We start from the raw sequence: 17,813 nt of genomic DNA, 5'->3' as shown, positions 1-17,813 counted from the left end.
GTGGTCGCCGCCACTTGGACGCTGCCTGCCATTCCTCTCATCTCATTTTATTTTTATAAATCCATATAATTTTTTTTTTTTTTACACGATGACGCTGGTCGCGTGGCTTGGGTCCTGGACTGTTCCGGTGGCGTCTGGACGCCGCTTGGCATCCTGCACATCATATTCTTCATATAGTTTATAAGTCCATTACACTTCTGTTATCCTCTTTCAATGTTGTATTGTGTAAATTGCGTAAACACAACATCTATTGCACGCTGTCCGTCTTGGGAGAGAGATCCCTCCTCTGTTGCTCTCCCCGAGGGGTCCTCCTATTTTTTCTCCCTGTTAAAAGTCTTTTTTAGGGGGTTGTTCCTCATCCGATGAGGGGTCTAAGGACAGGATGTTGTTTTGCTGTTAAGCCCACTGAGGCAAATTTGTAATTTGTGATATTGGGGTATACAAATAAAATTGATTTGATTTGATTTGACCCCTGCACACGCATCTATATCATCGTTGCCTCCCCCCCACTTCTGAAATGATTCCGGCGTGCCTGATACAAACTGCTTATAAACACAAACCAGTTATAAACACATACACCAGCTTAAAAACACATACAACCTAGTTATAAGCACACACAAACTACGTATAAACACGTACAAACTAGTTAGAAACACATACACCAGCTTAAAAATGCGTACAAACATTGTAAACATATACAACTGCTTATAAACGCATACAAACTAGTTATTAACACAACTGCTTATGAACACAGACTAGTTATAAACAACTGCTTATAAACGCACAAACTAGTTATAAACATACAAACTGCTTATAAACGCTTATAACGTTTATAACTAGTTTGTGTGTGTTGATAAGTAGCTGTATGAGTTTATAAGCAGCTGTGTGTGTTTATAACATGTTTATAAGCAGTTGTATGTGTTTATAACTAGTTGGTGTGTTTATAAGCAGCTTGTGTTTATAACAATTTTATGTTTATAAGCAGTTGTATATGTTTATAACATGTTTATAAGCAGTTGTATGTGTTTATAACTAGTTTGTGTGTGTCTATAAGAAATTGTATGTGTCTAACTAGTTTGTGTGTTTATAAGCAGTTGTATGTGTTTATAACATGTTTATAAGCAGTTGTATGTATTTATAACTAATTTGTGTGTTTATAAGACATTGTATGTGTTTATAACTAGTTTGCATGTGTTTATAAGCAGTTGTATGTGTTTATAACATGTTTATAAGCAGTTGTATATGTTTATAACTAGACTGTGTGTGTGTTTATAAGCAGTTGTATGTGTTTATAACATGTTTATAAGCAGTTGTATATGTTTATAACTAGACTGTGTGTGTGTGTGTTTATAAGCAGTTGTATATGTTTATAACTAGACTGTGTGTGTTTATAAGCAGTTGCATGTGTTTATAACATGTTTATAAGCAGTTGTATATGTTTACAACTAGACTGTGTGTGTGTTTATAAGCAGTTGTATGTGTTCTTCATTTTTTGGTCTTGTGTACTTTATCGTTTGTATTCATGTTCCTTAAAGAAACTCAATAAAAACTTAAAATAAAACGGGGTACATTGTTGTTTGTGTGTTTGAGCCGTTAGCTTAGCTAACGTCAGCTGTGCTAGGCTGTCAGCATTGCGAACACGTGCTTCTGTAAAAAAGCCAAAAGACCCTGTGAATAAGAAAGTAAAATACAGCCAAACAAAACTAGACCTTAACAGTAACGTTACACCCCCCCCCACCGTCCACCACTCCACTGGAGCCTGGCCCCCCAGATCGAGAACCAGCGCAGCCAGAACCCCGGAGCAGCAGCTCCAGGACCGGGACTGCTGAGACCGCCAGCACAGCTCTATGCTGCAATTCTTTTCGTAATATTCTAATTCGTGTTATATTTTGACGCGTCAACACGTCAAAATATAACGCGTTAACACGTCGAAAATGGACACGTTGACACGTGCAGGGGTGTCCTGCGTCGTGCTGTAAGAGCGCGCCGGGGCGCAGCTGCGCGTGCCTGTATTGGAGGTTTCAATAGGATAAAGCGCGTTACTGAAGACACGTGTCCGTCCCACCTCTTTACTTTGTTGCAGTTCGGCGTCTCACTGCGGCGTCCTGTGTAGCGCTTGGGCGCTTAAGTGACGCTGTGGGGGCGCAGGAATGAGCAGACGAGAGATCGAGTCGCAGCGCAGTCTCCCCTGGCAACCAGCTAACCAACCGCTAGGCTGCTGCAAACATGGCTCCACCCCGGAAACTCTGAGCAGTGCCTACGTCAGCACTCTGAAACGTCCGCCTTAAAGGAGCCGCAGCCCCTGCTGAATCTACCCTCAAATGTGTATCGCCGCAATACATTGTGTTCAGTTTCGAAATCCCGCGCGTTCTGCCGCCCGCCCACGGGGTGGCGCTATACTTCCAACATAAGCCAGCTAGTGCGCGTGGGATTAGATACGCGCATGTCTTGTTCAGTTAGCCTACACTACGAGTTTACGAGACAGCAACACCGCGGGAGCAAGCAAGCATAGTGTAAACTACTAACCAGACCCGTTAGCCCCTAGCTAACGGGTCTGGTTAGTGACGTCGCCTTGTGGTGCAGTACACGCCGGATCGAATCCCGCACCGGGCAAGAAAATAACCAGGTTACATTGGTGGCAGCGGTGGGATCCGGAAGTCTGCAGATCCTCAGAAGTCTCTTCGGAGCGCGGGAAGAACAAGCGCGAAGGCGCGCATCCGGGGAGGGTGACGACTGTAAACTACTAATAACACACGTTAGCCCCTAGCTAACGGATCTGGCCCTTTAGCCTAGCGGTTAGCGGCGTCGCCTTGTGGCGCAGTACACTCCGTATCGAATCCCGCACCGGGCAAGAAAATAAGCGCTTACAATAGCAACGGTAATGTTGCCGCTATTGTATTTAGAAATCACGTCAGGACACAGCGCTGTCGCTCGACACAACCTCTCCGCGGCATTCTTTATTTAGACTGACACAGCATCAAAGGCAGACCCGATCAAACGACCCAGAGCCCGCAGGCATCACCAATCGATCCCAGCACAATAGAACAGCACCAAATCAAATGCAGCACTGTCGATGTGTGCAGACATAAGAGCCACGTGTTCAGCAGAATTAACGCCTCTCTATTTTCTACCATTCTGCACTGACGCGTCCTTCCCTTCGGCCCAACAACCCAGCAGCAGTCTCCTTTTTGTCAATGACGTCAAAATAGTACGAGTTAACGCGGCAATTTTCGACGCGTTGACGCGTGGTTTGGACGTGTTCACGCGTCATAAAAAGTATGACGCGTCAACGCGTCCAAACTCGACGTGTTACGCGTTAACTACGCGTTAATGCGTAAAAATATTACGAAAAGAATCAAAATTGAATTACAATTCCTTTCGTAATATTTTCATCGGTGTAAAAAAAAATATTCGTGCAATATTTCTACGCGTGCGCACGTAGAGTTTGGTCCGTGTTGTGACATCACCGACGATAAAGGAGAGGGCCGAAGTTGTTGGGCCGGAGGGAGAGAGACGTCAACGCAGAGCGGCGTAGAACAGAGCGGAGAGCGTGGGGGGGGGGGGGTTTCTAAACTGGATACAATGTATCTCTCCGGCGCAACACAGAACGCTACATCGCGACGCCGAACTGCAACAAAGTAAAAAAGACGGGGGGGGGGGGGGGGCACGTGTCTTCAGTAACGCGCTTTATTGTATCAGAACCGCAAACACGGGCACGCGGAGCTGCGCTCCTATAGCTCCTATAGCACCCCCCCCCGGCTCGCGCATACGTATCACTGTCGGCCCCCCCCCCGCCGTCGTGTGTTTGAATCCACATCATATATTACAGCCCCCCACTTCTGAGACGATTCCGGCGCGCCTGCTCCACAGTGCCCTTCACATCAGCGAGGGGTGTAAATCACGCCAAGTGCTTGCTTTACATTGGGCCTCCGACCTTATGGCCATTAAAGGCAGTAACGTCTAGGAAATAAAACGAGGGGGAAAAAACAACAACAACAACAAACAACAACAAACAGGGCATTGTTGCGTGTGTATATAAATACATATGAAATCCGACCTTTCTTCCTATTTACCCCGTGCATCTATTGATCCGAGGGAGCTGATGGAGACGGGGAGGATGGAGGTGGGGGGTGGGGTGTATATAGGCTACCTTAAACCGCATCGCCCTGATACACAGGCCCATCCACCCCCCCCCCTTAACGAGGCAAATAATATACCTAATATTTATATTGCGTTTTAATCCAATTATAATGCCGCATTAAAGCATCCTTTTTTGGGGGGTGGGGGTGGTGGTGGATGAGACCAGAAGAGAGGTGGCTCGTCTTGTCCTAATGTTTCCTGATTTAAATTCATACCATGGCTTTTTGGAGGCTTTTGAGATGTGCTTCGCCAGAGCAGTCTGCACGATTAAAATGTAAAACAGCAGGAAAAAAAAAAAGAAAAAAAGAAAAGCGAATCGACTTACGGTTGCAATTCGGGGAGGACTAGACGACAGGATCCATCCGGAAAGCGGAGGAGAGCTCCGACAACCCCGTCCGTGGGAGAAGCTCCGAGACTCACAGCGACGGCCTGTCGTCATCACCCCCCCCCCAATCAAGCCACGCCCCCCACCAAACCACACCCCTAGTATTATCATCCTCACACAGCATCCACTTCAACTTCAGACATTTTATCGTCCAGCTCCCCCTCAGCACTCTGAGGGGGAGCTGGGTGGTGGGGGTGGGGTGGGTGGGGTGTGTGGGTGGGGGGTTAATCCGTCCCGAGTGGGTCAGAATGAAAGCGTTTAAAACATTTCCTCTAATCCGCTGCTAGTTTATGGAGTTAGTACTCTTTGTTTAAATACATTTGTTTAAATCTCCTCTTCTGTGTCTGACTGGTGTGACGTGAGTCTCCCTTGCGTGCACGCGCAGTCTGTCCTCCTTGCAGGTCTCCAGGGTGATGGTGGTCGCCTCCTGGACACTCTTGGGCGCCCCCCCCCTCCGCCCCCGCCCCATAACACCGGGCACCTGAACCGTTTTCCTGTTTCCCAGAAATATTCTCATGACCAACACGTGACAAGTCTGAAACATTTCCAACAGTTTTGCTCGATACGTATTTAATGTGGCCGTGACGGCCCTGTGATGGACCTGTGATGGACCTCTGACGGACCTGTGATGGACTTGTGATGGACCTGTGATGGACCTGTAATGGACCTGTGATTGTGCTGTGATGGACCTGTGTTGGACCTGTGATGGACCTGTAATGGACCTGTGATGGCCCTGTGTTGGACCTGTGACGGACCTGTGATGGACCTGTGACGGCCCTGTGTTGGACCTGTGACGGCCCTGTGATGGATCTGTGATGGACCTGTGATGGATCTGTGATGGACCTGTGATGGTGCTGTGATGGATCTGTGATGGACCTGTGATGGACCTGTGATGGATCTGTGATGGACCTGTGATGGATCTGTGACGGCCCTGTGATGGATCTGTGATGGATCTGTGATGGACCTGTGATGGTGCTGTGATGGCCCAGTGATGGACCTGTGATGGAGCTATGATGGACCTGTGACGGACCTGTGATGGCGCTATGACGGACCTGTGACGGACCTGTGATGGTGCTGTGATGGACCTGTGATGGCCCTGTGATGGCTCTGTGACGGCCCTGTGACGGTCCTATGATGGACCTGTGATGGCCCTGTGATGGTGCTGTGATGGCTCTGTGACGGCCCTGTGATGGCCCTGTGACGGACCTGTGACGGCCATGTGACGGACCTGTGACGGCCCTGTGACAGCCCTGTGACGGACCTGTGACGGCCCTGTGATGGACCTATGATGGCCCTGACAGCCCTGTGATGGACCTATGATAGACCTGTGATGGACCTGTGATGGCCCTGACAGCCCTGTGATGGACCTGTGATGGTGCTGTGACGGACCTGTGATGGCCCAGCGGCCTTTCCAGGGTGTCTCCCCGCCTGCCGCCCAGTGACCACTGGGATAGGCTCCAGCATCCCCGCGACCCCGATGGGGATAAGCAGTTTGGATGATGGATGGATGTTTAAATAAGGGACAAAAAGAGGGGTTAATCTTGGTCATGTGTCTTTTATTACAGGTCGCATCGTTCTAATAACCTTTATAGCAGCGATAAGCACATCAGGGACAACAAACCCTTTAGTTTGCCCTGATCTACGAGCACATCCCAACACAAAACCTCGTCTTCAATCTACAAATCTGTTTTCACTTTGTTTAAATTATTACGATCCCATTTTACTCTCTTGCGTCGTCATTTATGGATCTCAAACCGAGCCAACACCGCCGGCTTAGCCGCTTTACTGTAACTGACCCTCGTCAGCAGGAGCATCTGTGCACATCTGTATTTTAATCCACGTAAAAATACTACGCACAGCTCAGGGCTGACCAATATGACCGCTGAACAAAACACATGTGGGATTCACGCCACCGTCACTTAACAAATCCATGGGATTCTAGAGCAGTGATGACAAGCGATATTGTCCATCATGCATTAGGTTAAAAAAAAAAAATAGAGAGAGAACACAGAAAAAAAGGTGACGGGCGAACTGATGACATTCACAAGTGGACAGATGAGACAGAGAAAACAGGAAGAGGAGAACTATCTAAGTAAGGGGGTTCAGTTTCACCAGAACTGACCCGCCTCCCTAAGCGTCAGCTCCATGCTGGTCGCCAGCGCAGTCTCGAGCACCAGCGGACCCGGTTCACACTACAGTACGCAAGATGTTGACCAATGTGTCAGCTGAATAGTGCGGGCCCTGCCGGTCCCGCTCAAACAAAACCGTCCCATCACTTGTTCCGCTTGTAGATTTTCTGAGCAAAGTTGAGGAACACCGAGTGGGGAAGGTTTTTGGCGTGACACGCGATCAGATTCTGGAGTCGCTGGTAGCTCTCTTCTTCGTGCTTGTGGTAAAGCGCCGGCATCTGAAGGGTGTCGTACAGTGTTTTGACCCTCTCCACACTAGCGTCATCATGGCGTCCGTAACAGGCCTGAAGGGGGGAAAAGGAAAAATTACTAATGCACAGGGTGAACAATGTCTTGTTGTGTATGTTGCACTACCATCGTGTAAAATGACTCAACAGTATAAAATCTTAATCGTCAACAATACTTGCAGTATTGTTCTGGGATACGAGTGTATTTATTTCAAGTTTAAAACATCAGTTTCAATGGCTCGATTCCACTGATGCGTGACTTCTTTCAGCTTGTTCCCCGTTTCTCAGGGGTCGCCACAGCGGACTGTACAGTTTTCATCGGTACCCTGTCAGGGCACAGCCTCCATGGCGGCAGTTGTTAACCCAGGCCTCAGCCAATCCCGTATGGAGCCTCGGCTGATCCGGTGTGGTCTTGTCAATCCGCATAATGAGTTGCCCTCCCTGACACAACCACCACCCCTATGGATGGGGGCGCAGGTAAAGTGCTGGATGCCGTCCCAGCGCTAGATGTCCATTGATGTATTACCATGAAATTAAATTTAGTTAACATTTTTTTTTATGGGGGGGGGGGGGGTCCCTCCTTTTTCTCCCCAATTGTATCTGGTCCCCACTCTCCCGAGCCGTCCTGGTTGCTGCTCCACCCCCTCTGCCGATCCGGGGAGGGCTGCAGACTACCACGTCTCCTCCGATACATGTGGAGTTGCCAGCCGCTTCTTTTCCCCGACAGTGAGGGAGTTTCGCTCCCCTCCCCCTCTGAACAGGCACCCCGACCGACCAGAGGAGGCGCCAGTGCAGCACCCAGGACACATACCCACATCCGGCTTCCCACCTGCAGACACGGACAATTGTGCCTGTAGGGACGCCCGACTAAGCCGGAGGTAACGCGGGGATTCGAACCGGCGATGCCCGTGTTGGTAGGCAACAGAATAGACCGCCAAGCCACCCGGGCACCCAAATTCAGTTACATTTAAATATGTTTGAGCCTTGGGATCCTTGTTTAGAATGCTGCACATAATATTTTGGCTGGACCGCCACAGCGGGGCCAGCCCTACACATGCGGCTGGTTATCCGTGAGTGAGTGATGGAGTTTCACCACCGGCTGCTGCTCTTTCAAAAGGAACCGGCACGAACAAGTTTCTATAATGTCGTCAGCTGTTCATGGAACCGATGTTAGAACAGCCGTTTAACAAACGTAGTCGCGGTCCAGCCTTAAACTAGGTTTTAACCTAGTCCGGTTCAGCATTTACTTGGCTACAGACTAAGTCCGATCACTGACTTTGCCGAGTCTCACCTCCAGCTCTGCCCTCTGCTCGGGGGTCATGACACCCAGGGCCGTCACTACCAGCCAGCTGCATTTATTATCCTGGATGTCGGTGCCAATCTTCCCCGTGACAGCGGGGTTGCCGTAACAATCCAAGTAGTCATCCTGTCGAAGGAAACACATGTTGGATACGTAAGAGCACAGCGCGACTTGTGGTAGTGTGGAAATCAGAGCTGCCGTGCACACGGGTCAAACAGCGCAACCACAAAACGGGGGAAATGATCAACAACACGACACAAACGCCCATTCACCTGTATCTGGAAGAACTCCCCCATCTCCAGCAGGATGTGTTTGGCGTTGCTGTGCTCCTCTTTGCTCTCGATTCCCGCCTAACGTCACACGACACGACACGTACTGTAACAGCATGTTGGTTACACAGGAACGCACACAAACATACACAGGCAAAGCAAAAAAGATGAACCGCACCACTTGTGTTTTGCTGGTTGTACTGCTGGATCATCAGTGAGCTCTGGGTGGATGCAGCAGCTGTTACCTTCTGTGCATTCTTTAAGAATGTTCTCCAATTATCCAGAAAAGGGTTGTGTGTGCGCGCGAGTACACACACATCCTTCTGAGACGGCCCCACTTAGCATGCAGACACTGACACAGTGCCTGGTGCAACGTCGGCCTTGCAGTGTTGCTGCTGAGCCACCACAGAAAGTGTGTGCATTTGTGTGTCAGGAGCAGTGTTGGGGGTGAGGAGTTACAAGGTTATGCGTTAAGAGTACTCAGATTACTTTTTTTTGTTGTAATGAGTAACCCAACGTGATAGTTTTGCAATTCAAGTAATCAGTTACTATTTCAGATAAGCAATCCATTACTGTTAAAATACCATATTTACTGACGAGAGGTAGTGTCGATATTTTTTATTTTTGGATTTTTTTCACCCCCCTTTTCTCCCCAATTGTATCCGGCCAATTACCCCACTCTTCCAAGCCGTCCCGGTCGCTGCTCCACCCCCTCCGCCGATCCAGGGAGGGCTGCAGACTACCACATGCCTCCTCCCATACATGTGGAGTCGCCAGCTGCTTCTTTTCACCTGACGGTGAGGAGTTTCACCTGGGGGACGTAGCACATGGGAGGATCACATGACCCCCCCCCCCCAAAATAGGCAGCCCAACTGACCAGAGGAGGCGCCAGTGCAGCGACCAGGACACATGCCCACATCCGGCTTCCCACCCGCAGACACGGTCAATTGGGTCTGTAGGGACGCCCGACCAAGCCGGAGGTAACACGGGGATTTGAACCGCCGATCCCCGTGTTACCCCAGGTAGCGTCACTAGTGATTTGTTATTCAGCTAAAAGCCAGCAAAGACTGCCGCGTCCATATATGCAGTCTGACTGAACCAATGAATAATTTATAATTTCCTGGAACCCAAAAATGTACTTTTGTGCTTGCAGCAACAATTCTGAGGCAGCTCCTCAGTGGCTGCTGCCCGAAGCAATGTCCCCTGGCATCTACTGTCGTTTCTTCCTCTTATGTTGACTAGACATAACGGTTATTAAAGAGCTGTAAAGGGGACACGGCATCTGTCATTCCTGTAAGTAGCCTGCAGAGACACAATGGTGGGCCGTAGACCGAGCCGTGCAATGACGGTACAGTCAATACATTGAGAGGTAGGTGTACAGTAGGCTACGCCCCCTCTGGGCAAGATAACCAACATGCACAACGAATCTCAAAGAGGATTTCATTTTTAGTAATACTTAAGTACTCTAACACATTACTTTTCTCAATAAGTAACGCTGTAACGTAATGAGTTATTTTTAACTGTAAAGAGTTACCCCCCCCCCTTTTCTCCCAATTATACTTGGCCAATTACCCCACTCTTCCGAGTCATCCCGGTCGCTGCTCCACCCCCTCTGCCGATCCGGGGAGGGCTGCAGACTACCACATGCCTCCTCCCATACATGTGGAGTCGCCAGCCGCTTCTTTTCACCTGACAGTGAGGAGTTTCACGTTTCACCAGGAGGATGTAGCGCGTGGGAGGATCCTGCCATTCTCCTCAGTTCCCCCTGTTTCCTGCACTGGTGCACCACTTCAGTCTGCTTTCTGCTGCAAACTACATTTTTTTTCTACAGCGGATAAAGACAAATGATATCTATTTTTTACTCACTCGGCCCGGTTGGGGGATTAAAGCTAATTCTTTGACCTTAACATAACCACTGCCCCTTTTCTCTGCCACTGACAAGACACCATGGTCTTGCTCCTGTTCCTTCAGGCCTACCGAATAAACACACTCACCATGTACATTGCTGCTGCCACCGGGAGGTAGAAGGAATAGAAGGCAGTCTTGTATTTGACAATAGCCTTGTACCTAGAGGAAAAACATCAGATTTATCACACCGTGTTATGGCAACCAGGATTTCAAAATAACATTGTTCCACTGATTCCATTTCCCTGACAAGTAAATCCCCCTCCCCTTCCCGTTGATGCCCATCCTTGAAAAAACATTCCTCCCTTCCTCCCTCACCTCGCCATGGTAAATCTTTTGAGATCTATCTGACCAGGTGGTGCTGTCATGAGGTCCAGAGCCTGACCCAGCTCTGTCTGGAATGAAGTCTAAAACAAACACAGATTAAGTTAGAATACACGTGTGCATGTGTGTGTGTGTGTAAATCAAGTTGCATCTTACCTCAATGAAGAGTTCCAGTAGATGAAGGTAGTAGGGCTGGTCCCTGCAGTGTCTGCGTAACAGTCTATAGATGGCCGCTTCCAAGAGAAAGGCGTCATTGATGGCATCCAGACCAACGCCGTCCTTAAAAATGAACCAGGACAGTAAGTTATACTACATAGTCAGAAGCAGGGCTTAATTTGTGCCAGGTCAGGATCCGGGACCTCCCAGATTGGGACTGACACCTATTCGACTGGATCCCGCACCGCCTGTTGCTATCAAAAGCTGTAAATAAATTTTGTGTAATATTTAATGTTATCCGTCCTGTCACTTATTTCCCATTGAAGTTACTCATGAATCTCTTGTTTGTCTGTTTTGGATGCATTTTAAATCCGGTTTAAAACAAAAAGGAGAAGAGCAGTTTTAGTGAGCCTCGACGCAGAGAAGGCCTTTGACTGTGTCAATTGGAAATTCCTCTATCAGGTACTGGGGAGACTAGGGATTCAAAAACAGACAATACAATGTATTCAAAGCCTCTATCAAGAACCTACAGCGAGGATAAAAATTAATGGACGTCTAACTGATAGATTTGTTTTGCAACGAGGGACCCGCCAGGGATGTTGCCTTAGCCCGACCTTGTTTGCAATATTTATTGAACCGTTGGCACAAATGATCAGGCAGAGCAACAATTTAAAAGGAATCCAAATAGGAGAACAGGAACATATTATAGGGCTTTTCGCAGACGATGTTATAGTGACTCTTCAAGACCCGGACAGAACCTTTCCTAAACTGATGTCGATATTAGAAGACTTTGGTAAATACTCAGGTTATAAATTAAACATAGCAAAAACACAAATTCTCACATTAAATTATTCCCCAGGTCAAGAAATAAAAGAAAAATACAAAATCAAATGGAGTGCTAAAGTGATCAAATATCTGGGTGTGATACTGGCAAAAAAATCTTAATAAAACATTCGAAATAAATTATAATCAGATTGATAACAATATTAAGACGGATATCAGGAGGTAGTCAGCTTTTAACATGGATTTTGAGACACGAATTGAGGTAATAAAAATGATCGTATTACCAAGATTGCTATACCTTTTTCAATCCATCCCACTAATGATTCCGGAGACACGTTTCAGACATTGGGACAAACTCGTATCTAGATTTATCTGGGCCGGACAGAAACCAAGGGTCAGGTATAAGACACTTCAATTACAAAAAGAGGAGGGCGGGTTGTCCCTGCCCAACCTGAAACAATACTTTTATGCAGCCCAAGGGAGGTTCCTGGCTTGTACATACTGCCCCCTGTATCAGGCAAGATGGAAAGATATAGAGGGCAAGTTAGATACTTTCCAGATTCAAGCAACATTAGGAGACATAGGAAATAAAATCTCTCAACAAAGCAATAATGAAATTATTAAACAAACAATGGATATTTGGAGTAAGATGGTGAAGGAATATAAAATGGAGGGAGACATCAAATTATTAATTTGGCCTGCACTAGATCCTAAATTTAAACCAGGAGTCAGTGATGTCGGTTTCAGACAGTGGTGGGACAAGGGCATTACAGCAGTATGCACACTAACTCACAGTGGACTCTTTAAAAGTTTTGGGGAATTACAAAAGGAATTTGGACTTGAAAATAAAGACTTTTTCAGATACCTACAAATAAGAGATAACTATGATAAAAGAATAAAACCAACATTGTCTAGAGAGGGCAATGCAGTGATAGATATTCTGACTGATGCCTATAAAAAAAAGAATAGAAAAACTATTTCCAAATTATATTGGGGACTTCAGAAACAGAACGGGAACAACACAGGATATATTAAAGTAAAATGGGAGAAAGAATTAAACATAGAAATATCACAGGAGGACTGGTGTTCAATGTGGAATGCACAGCATTCATCCACAAGTTCAAAGAAGTGGAGAATATTTGGATGGAAAAATTTGATCCGCTACTTTATTACACCACGTATAAAGAGCAAATTTTCTCAATCACAGGAACAGTGCTGGAGGCAGTGCGGAAACTTGAACGCCGATCACTCCCATATCCTCTGGTTATGCCCAAAAATCCAACCTTTCTGGGAAAATATATGCCTAATTGTGGGAAAGATTTTGAGATATAAGATTCCTAATGATGTTAAAGTGTTGTATTTCTGTACTTTGAAAGACAATGTGATTAAAAAGAAAGACTGGTATCTGTGCAAAATACTACTAATGGCCTGTAAAAAAACAATTACAAAGACCTGGTACAAACCTGAGACCCCGAGTCTCAATCAGTGGATGGACAGAGTTAAAGAAATCTACGCAATGGAAAAGATGACTTTCTGTCTGAGGTCCAGAGGAGCGATCTTTCACAGGAAATGGGAGAAATGGTCTGCCTACATCAGAGGAATAGAGGATGCTATCAACTAAACAAGACTTTTGAACTCATTGGTCACAAATCATAATACTGTCAACAGAGGAGCCCTAATGTTTTTTTTAAATTTTTATTATTATTTTTGTAGACTTACTGTAGGTTTGTTTGTATGTCATCTGAAAATATTAAATAAAAAGTATCAACAAAAAACAAGGAAAAAAAGGAAAAAGGGGAGTCAGCCTATTATCACAAATCACAAATGTGCCTCAGTGGGCTTTAAAGAGAGACGCCAGATCACCTAGTGACACCTGAAGCATGTGAGGTTTGTGCACATCAATGTTACTGCGATGTGAATTAGGACACCCTCAGCAGCACGGAAACCGGTAAATTGTCAAAAAGACAACGGAGCGGAGGAGATTCATAGACAGACAGACAGAACAAGTCACTTAGTTCAGTTTGTTAGCCTGCTTGCTTTTTGTGGTAGTAAATACAACTTTTCACCCTAATTCCATCTTCCCCCCATTGTAGTAATCCAGATAGAAGGGAAATGACAGGGAAGTGAAAGGATAGTCAAGGAGGAGAGAGAGAGAGAGAGAGGGAGAGAAAGAGAGAGAGCTGCAAAAAACAGCTGTCTATACATGCCCCACTGCTAATTTTGAGTGATTTCTGTGAATTCTCTGATTAATAAATATAAACAGATGATGTGTGGTTTGTTATGACAGTTTTGTTTAGTTTTAACAGCCTGGTGCCTTATCCGATACACTCCAGGCACTGGATTTTTTTTTTTTATGCATTCTGTGACTTTTTCTCGCCCCCTGACCCGCCGGAACAGCACCCTCTCAGTGTTCCGGCACCTCCTGATTTACAAATCAAGCACAGGTCAGAAGACCACCAACACTGTAAAACAAATGGTCTCACAACAACCTCGAAGATTGTCATTCTTGTGTAACTTACTGACACCTATGGTGATAAACTGTAACTGCAGTGGGGTTTGAGAAACCTAGATCCCAGAGATCCATTTGAAATGAATGAGTCACCAGTGTGTCAGCATCTTCCTCATCACTTAAAATCAGTAAAGCATCACTGAAACTGAGTTTGTTGGTAATGTTGAAGCATATGTTGCCACAGTTCTAATGAGTTCATTCTGCCGTAACTGGCAGCTAGACACAACAACCCCCTACCTGCCCGCCCCTCTTCTGCATTTGGTTGCTATGAGGATAATGTAAACACTACACATGGTGACATTTTTCCTGGGAAGGTCCAACCCAATATGAATGACTAAAATGAGCAACTACAAAAGCATTCATGATTTGGATATTAATGGATTAGCCGTTGTCCTAAATATGCAAGCAATAAAAAGTCGTTTGCATGTAAATCTTCAAGAATTACATTTTAAATCTCTCTGACACATTTACACGCTCACCTTCTTGTACCAGCAGGGCTGTCCTCTCCGTGTCACAGATGCATCCATGATATCATCAGCTACTAGGAAAAATGCTTGAAGCTAAAAACAGAAAGACGTAGGAATATTTCAGTGACATCTCAGCTAAATGTTGATTAACGTCATTGCAACAATAAGTCTCGATCTGCGCTAATGAGCCCATGTCTTTCTGTGAGATGTTACAAGTGTAGATCCTATTCCCCAACCCATTTACGGGCGATTCTTCAATTAAGGGAATTTTCTGTCCCCAGGGGAGTTACAAGAAAAAAACTTTTTTTGAAAAAACAATTATTGTATTTGTTAGAGTCAGGTTGTGTTGGCTATGAAAAAAGATTTGTGTCTCAATGATGACATTTTAATACTTTCTCAGTATGGTGAAAATTCTAATGTGCCAGAATTTCACTGTTTTGGGCTTGTCCCCAACCCAGGCTCGTTAACTTCCCCTCTACAATAAAGTAATAAAAATGGTTAAATTCATTAAAACTTTTCTTTGCATTTTGCCATAATAATTTAAAAAGACATATTTCACATTCATATGGTTTATATATGTGCAATTTGCACATTTAATATCATTAAATATCGCTGTCCCTCATACATGTCATTACCATCACACCCAACATTTTAGAGCAACTTTTTTTCAGACAACAACGTGGTTGCCATGGAATGAGACGTGCCAGCGGCGCATGAGCAATCATGGCAGAAGCGTGACTTTTTCATGTGCACAAATGTAAGTAATGTGAAGGTTTACTATATGTCCTGATCTGACAGTATGTTTATTAGGCGTCAGTAGTAAACAAGTTACTAATTGAGTATTTTAGTTCAGAAATAAGAAATTTCACTTTATTCACATATATTCACTGTACATTGATTGTATTGTATTGCTAACATAACAGTTAGGTTAGCAAGTCTAAGACTTAGCAAAACTTTTTCTCCAAAAAGTGAAAATTGTCATCACCGTCACATTTTGCTGTTACAACTTTGAAAAAAAGCATCATAATATCAAACTTATTTTGTAGGACGATCAAAGGCATGTAACATATTTTTTTCCAGACCACTTAATAAGAGTTTATAATAAAAAAAAAACTGATTTTAAAGAAATTTATTTTTTATTCTTTCAAAATGGTCAAAAGCCAAAAATGCCCCAAACTGAAGAATCACCCTTACACAAAAACCCACAGACTCACTACCACAAGATAAACCATCGCTACAAGGCATTTCCTCACCAGCTCAATGCACCAGCCAACCAGCAGAGCCCGTTGCACCGTGTCCTGGGCAAGCTCAGCGGGCGGGACAAGCTCCCGTAACGAGCCAATCACAGATAAGCCTCGATTCCTCTTGCCTCCGGGTGCGTTGTACACCAGAACCTAAAGAGAGCAAAAGTCGGAAGACAGAGGGCATGGAACAACAGATCTCAACAACTGCCAATTCCACTCAGTGGCGCCCCCAAGGGGTGGCCACGGCCACACTGATACTATCCCTGCCCCCCCCCCGCTGGCCCCCCCAAGCCACGAGTCGCATATGCAGAATATGCTTCTGATTATGCATAATATGCTTCTATCTGATATCTCACATTAGGCGCCGTTCATTTAAATCAATAATGTATATTTTTCTTAACTCTCACGTTGACAGTTTTCCACTAGCCTATACAGTATACTACAACAGCAGCATAGAATTCCCGAAATTCAGTCATGGCTTTTGGTGTGCCACCCCAAGATTTTCAGTGGCCCCATTTGCCCCCCCCCCTATGAAACATTTCTGGGGGCGCCACTGGTTCCACTTCCAATTTCATTTCGCAGCCGCTTTTATCCAAAGTGACGCACATCCGAGTTAACACGACACAAGCGAGGATCTAGTCAGGAGACAACTTGTAGCTTAACAAAAGCATTGTCTCTCACACACACACACACACACACACACACACACACACACAATAACAGAGGCAGACAACGTACCTCTCTCAGCCTGGCGAGAGCGTCACCGAGTGCGGGATCTGTGAAGTCTCTCTCCGTGAGCTCCGTCACCAGCTCTTCAAACTGGGCTCCGAACAGCTGCGGGTCCGACAGCAAAGCCTTCTTACCGCCCGGCCCGTTGCAAGCGCCGTCCCCCTGCAGCGGCGAGGCGGACAGAAAGGGAGAAACGTGATACAACCTCGGCAGAGCGGCCACCAACCACAAGCCCCTCATTGTTTTAGGGGCTCTGACAAGGACTCGTAGCAGCAGGCGTTTCATGCCAGATATGTCAAGATGGCTAACTGTTGACAATACGTGGTCCTTTCTTTTCTTTTTTCCCCTGCTTTGCCAAATAAGCGACTTCCTGCGGCGATGAGAGCCCAGCGAGGCAGCGGAGCTTAGCGCTACGCGGTCGGCCGGGGCAGCCCAGGAAATAAGGACCGACCGGGACTATGAACCGCTATTATTAACTGGCAAGCTAGCCAGCTAGCCCGACAGAAACAAGCTAGCCCGACAGAAACAAGCTAGCCAGCTAGCCCGACAGAAACAAGCTAGCCAGCTAGCCCGGCAGAAACAAGCTAGCCCGCTAGCCCGGCAGAAACAAGCTGGCTGGCAGAAACAAGCTAGCCAAGCTAGCCCGGCAGAAACAAGCTAGCTAGGCTCTAGATTAGCACGGGTTAGTCCCCCGCACTGCCGGGCAACATTTGCAACAGGTCCGACAAAAGCCCTATAAATTAAGACACTAGCCGCTTTAAAGAGGCGATTTTGTCCTCGGCCTTACCATGATAACGCCGTTGGTTTTGCGACCGAGGCAAATTTGAAAAGTACGGTAAAGTTGTAGTCTTTACCGCCGGGGCGAACTCAAGCGCTCGTCCGCGGAAACCAGGATGTACGAATTGTAGTTTACCGTCCCTTCGTTGTCCGTTATATGAGCGGGCCGGCAAACTAAATATCCCGACATCCCTTGCGAGTAGCGCACGTGGGCGGGGCCTATTAAGGCTTCATTTGACATTTAGCGTCCTCATTGGTCCGCGCTATCGAACCAGGATGGGCTTTTATAGCAGCTGACCAATAGGATTTAAGGAGGGGGGAGGAGTCGGGGTGGGGGGACCCGTCGCCTGTACTTTCGCCCTCTCGCATTGGTCGGCCAGGTAGGATGTGGGCGGGAGGGGGGCGGAGC

General features: G+C 46.4%; 1 protein-coding gene across 2 annotated transcripts; it reads right to left on the bottom strand.

The window, feature by feature from the left end:
* Positions 1-6,070: 6,070 nt before the first annotated feature.
* fdps (farnesyl diphosphate synthase (farnesyl pyrophosphate synthetase, dimethylallyltranstransferase, geranyltranstransferase)) lies at positions 6,071-17,533 on the bottom strand. Of its 2 annotated transcripts, XM_056286486.1 has the most exons (10): positions 17,415-17,533; positions 16,637-16,789; positions 15,908-16,048; positions 14,667-14,747; positions 10,896-11,018; positions 10,734-10,822; positions 10,505-10,577; positions 8,514-8,591; positions 8,233-8,367; positions 6,071-6,998 (listed from the first exon to the last, which is right to left on the bottom strand). In XM_056286486.1, the coding sequence occupies exons 1-10, from the start codon at positions 17,415-17,417 to the stop codon at positions 6,798-6,800; spliced, it is 1,077 nt and encodes a 358-aa protein (XP_056142461.1). In that variant the 5' UTR covers positions 17,418-17,533; the 3' UTR covers positions 6,071-6,797. The 2 variants fall into 2 exon arrangements, with proteins under 2 accessions (XP_056142461.1, XP_056142460.1); XM_056286485.1 differs by lacking the exon at positions 17,415-17,533 and having other exon boundaries at positions 16,637-16,956.
* Between the last annotated feature and the right edge of the window lie 280 nt (positions 17,534-17,813).

This window comes from Lampris incognitus, chromosome 9, assembly GCF_029633865.1.
Source record: "Lampris incognitus isolate fLamInc1 chromosome 9, fLamInc1.hap2, whole genome shotgun sequence".
In the NCBI taxonomy this organism is placed as follows: Eukaryota; Metazoa; Chordata; class Actinopteri; order Lampriformes; family Lampridae; genus Lampris; species Lampris incognitus.
This window is presented reverse-complemented; position numbering and strand designations above follow the sequence as displayed.

What these genes read in the sequence shown, in the direction of transcription:
- fdps (XM_056286485.1), bottom strand. Translation starts at nt 16,912, where the DNA reads ATGAAACGCCTGCTGCTACGAGTCCTTGTCAGAGCCCCTAAAACAATG. An exon ending in CTCTCGCCAGGCTGAGAGAG is followed by an intron (nt 16,049 to 16,636) that starts GTACGTTGTCTG and finishes TGCTCTCTTTAG; the next exon opens with GTTCTGGTGTACAACGCACC. An exon ending in GGGAGTTCTTCCAGATACAG is followed by an intron (nt 8,368 to 8,513) that starts GTGAATGGGCGT and finishes TTCCTTCGACAG; the next exon opens with GATGACTACTTGGATTGTTA.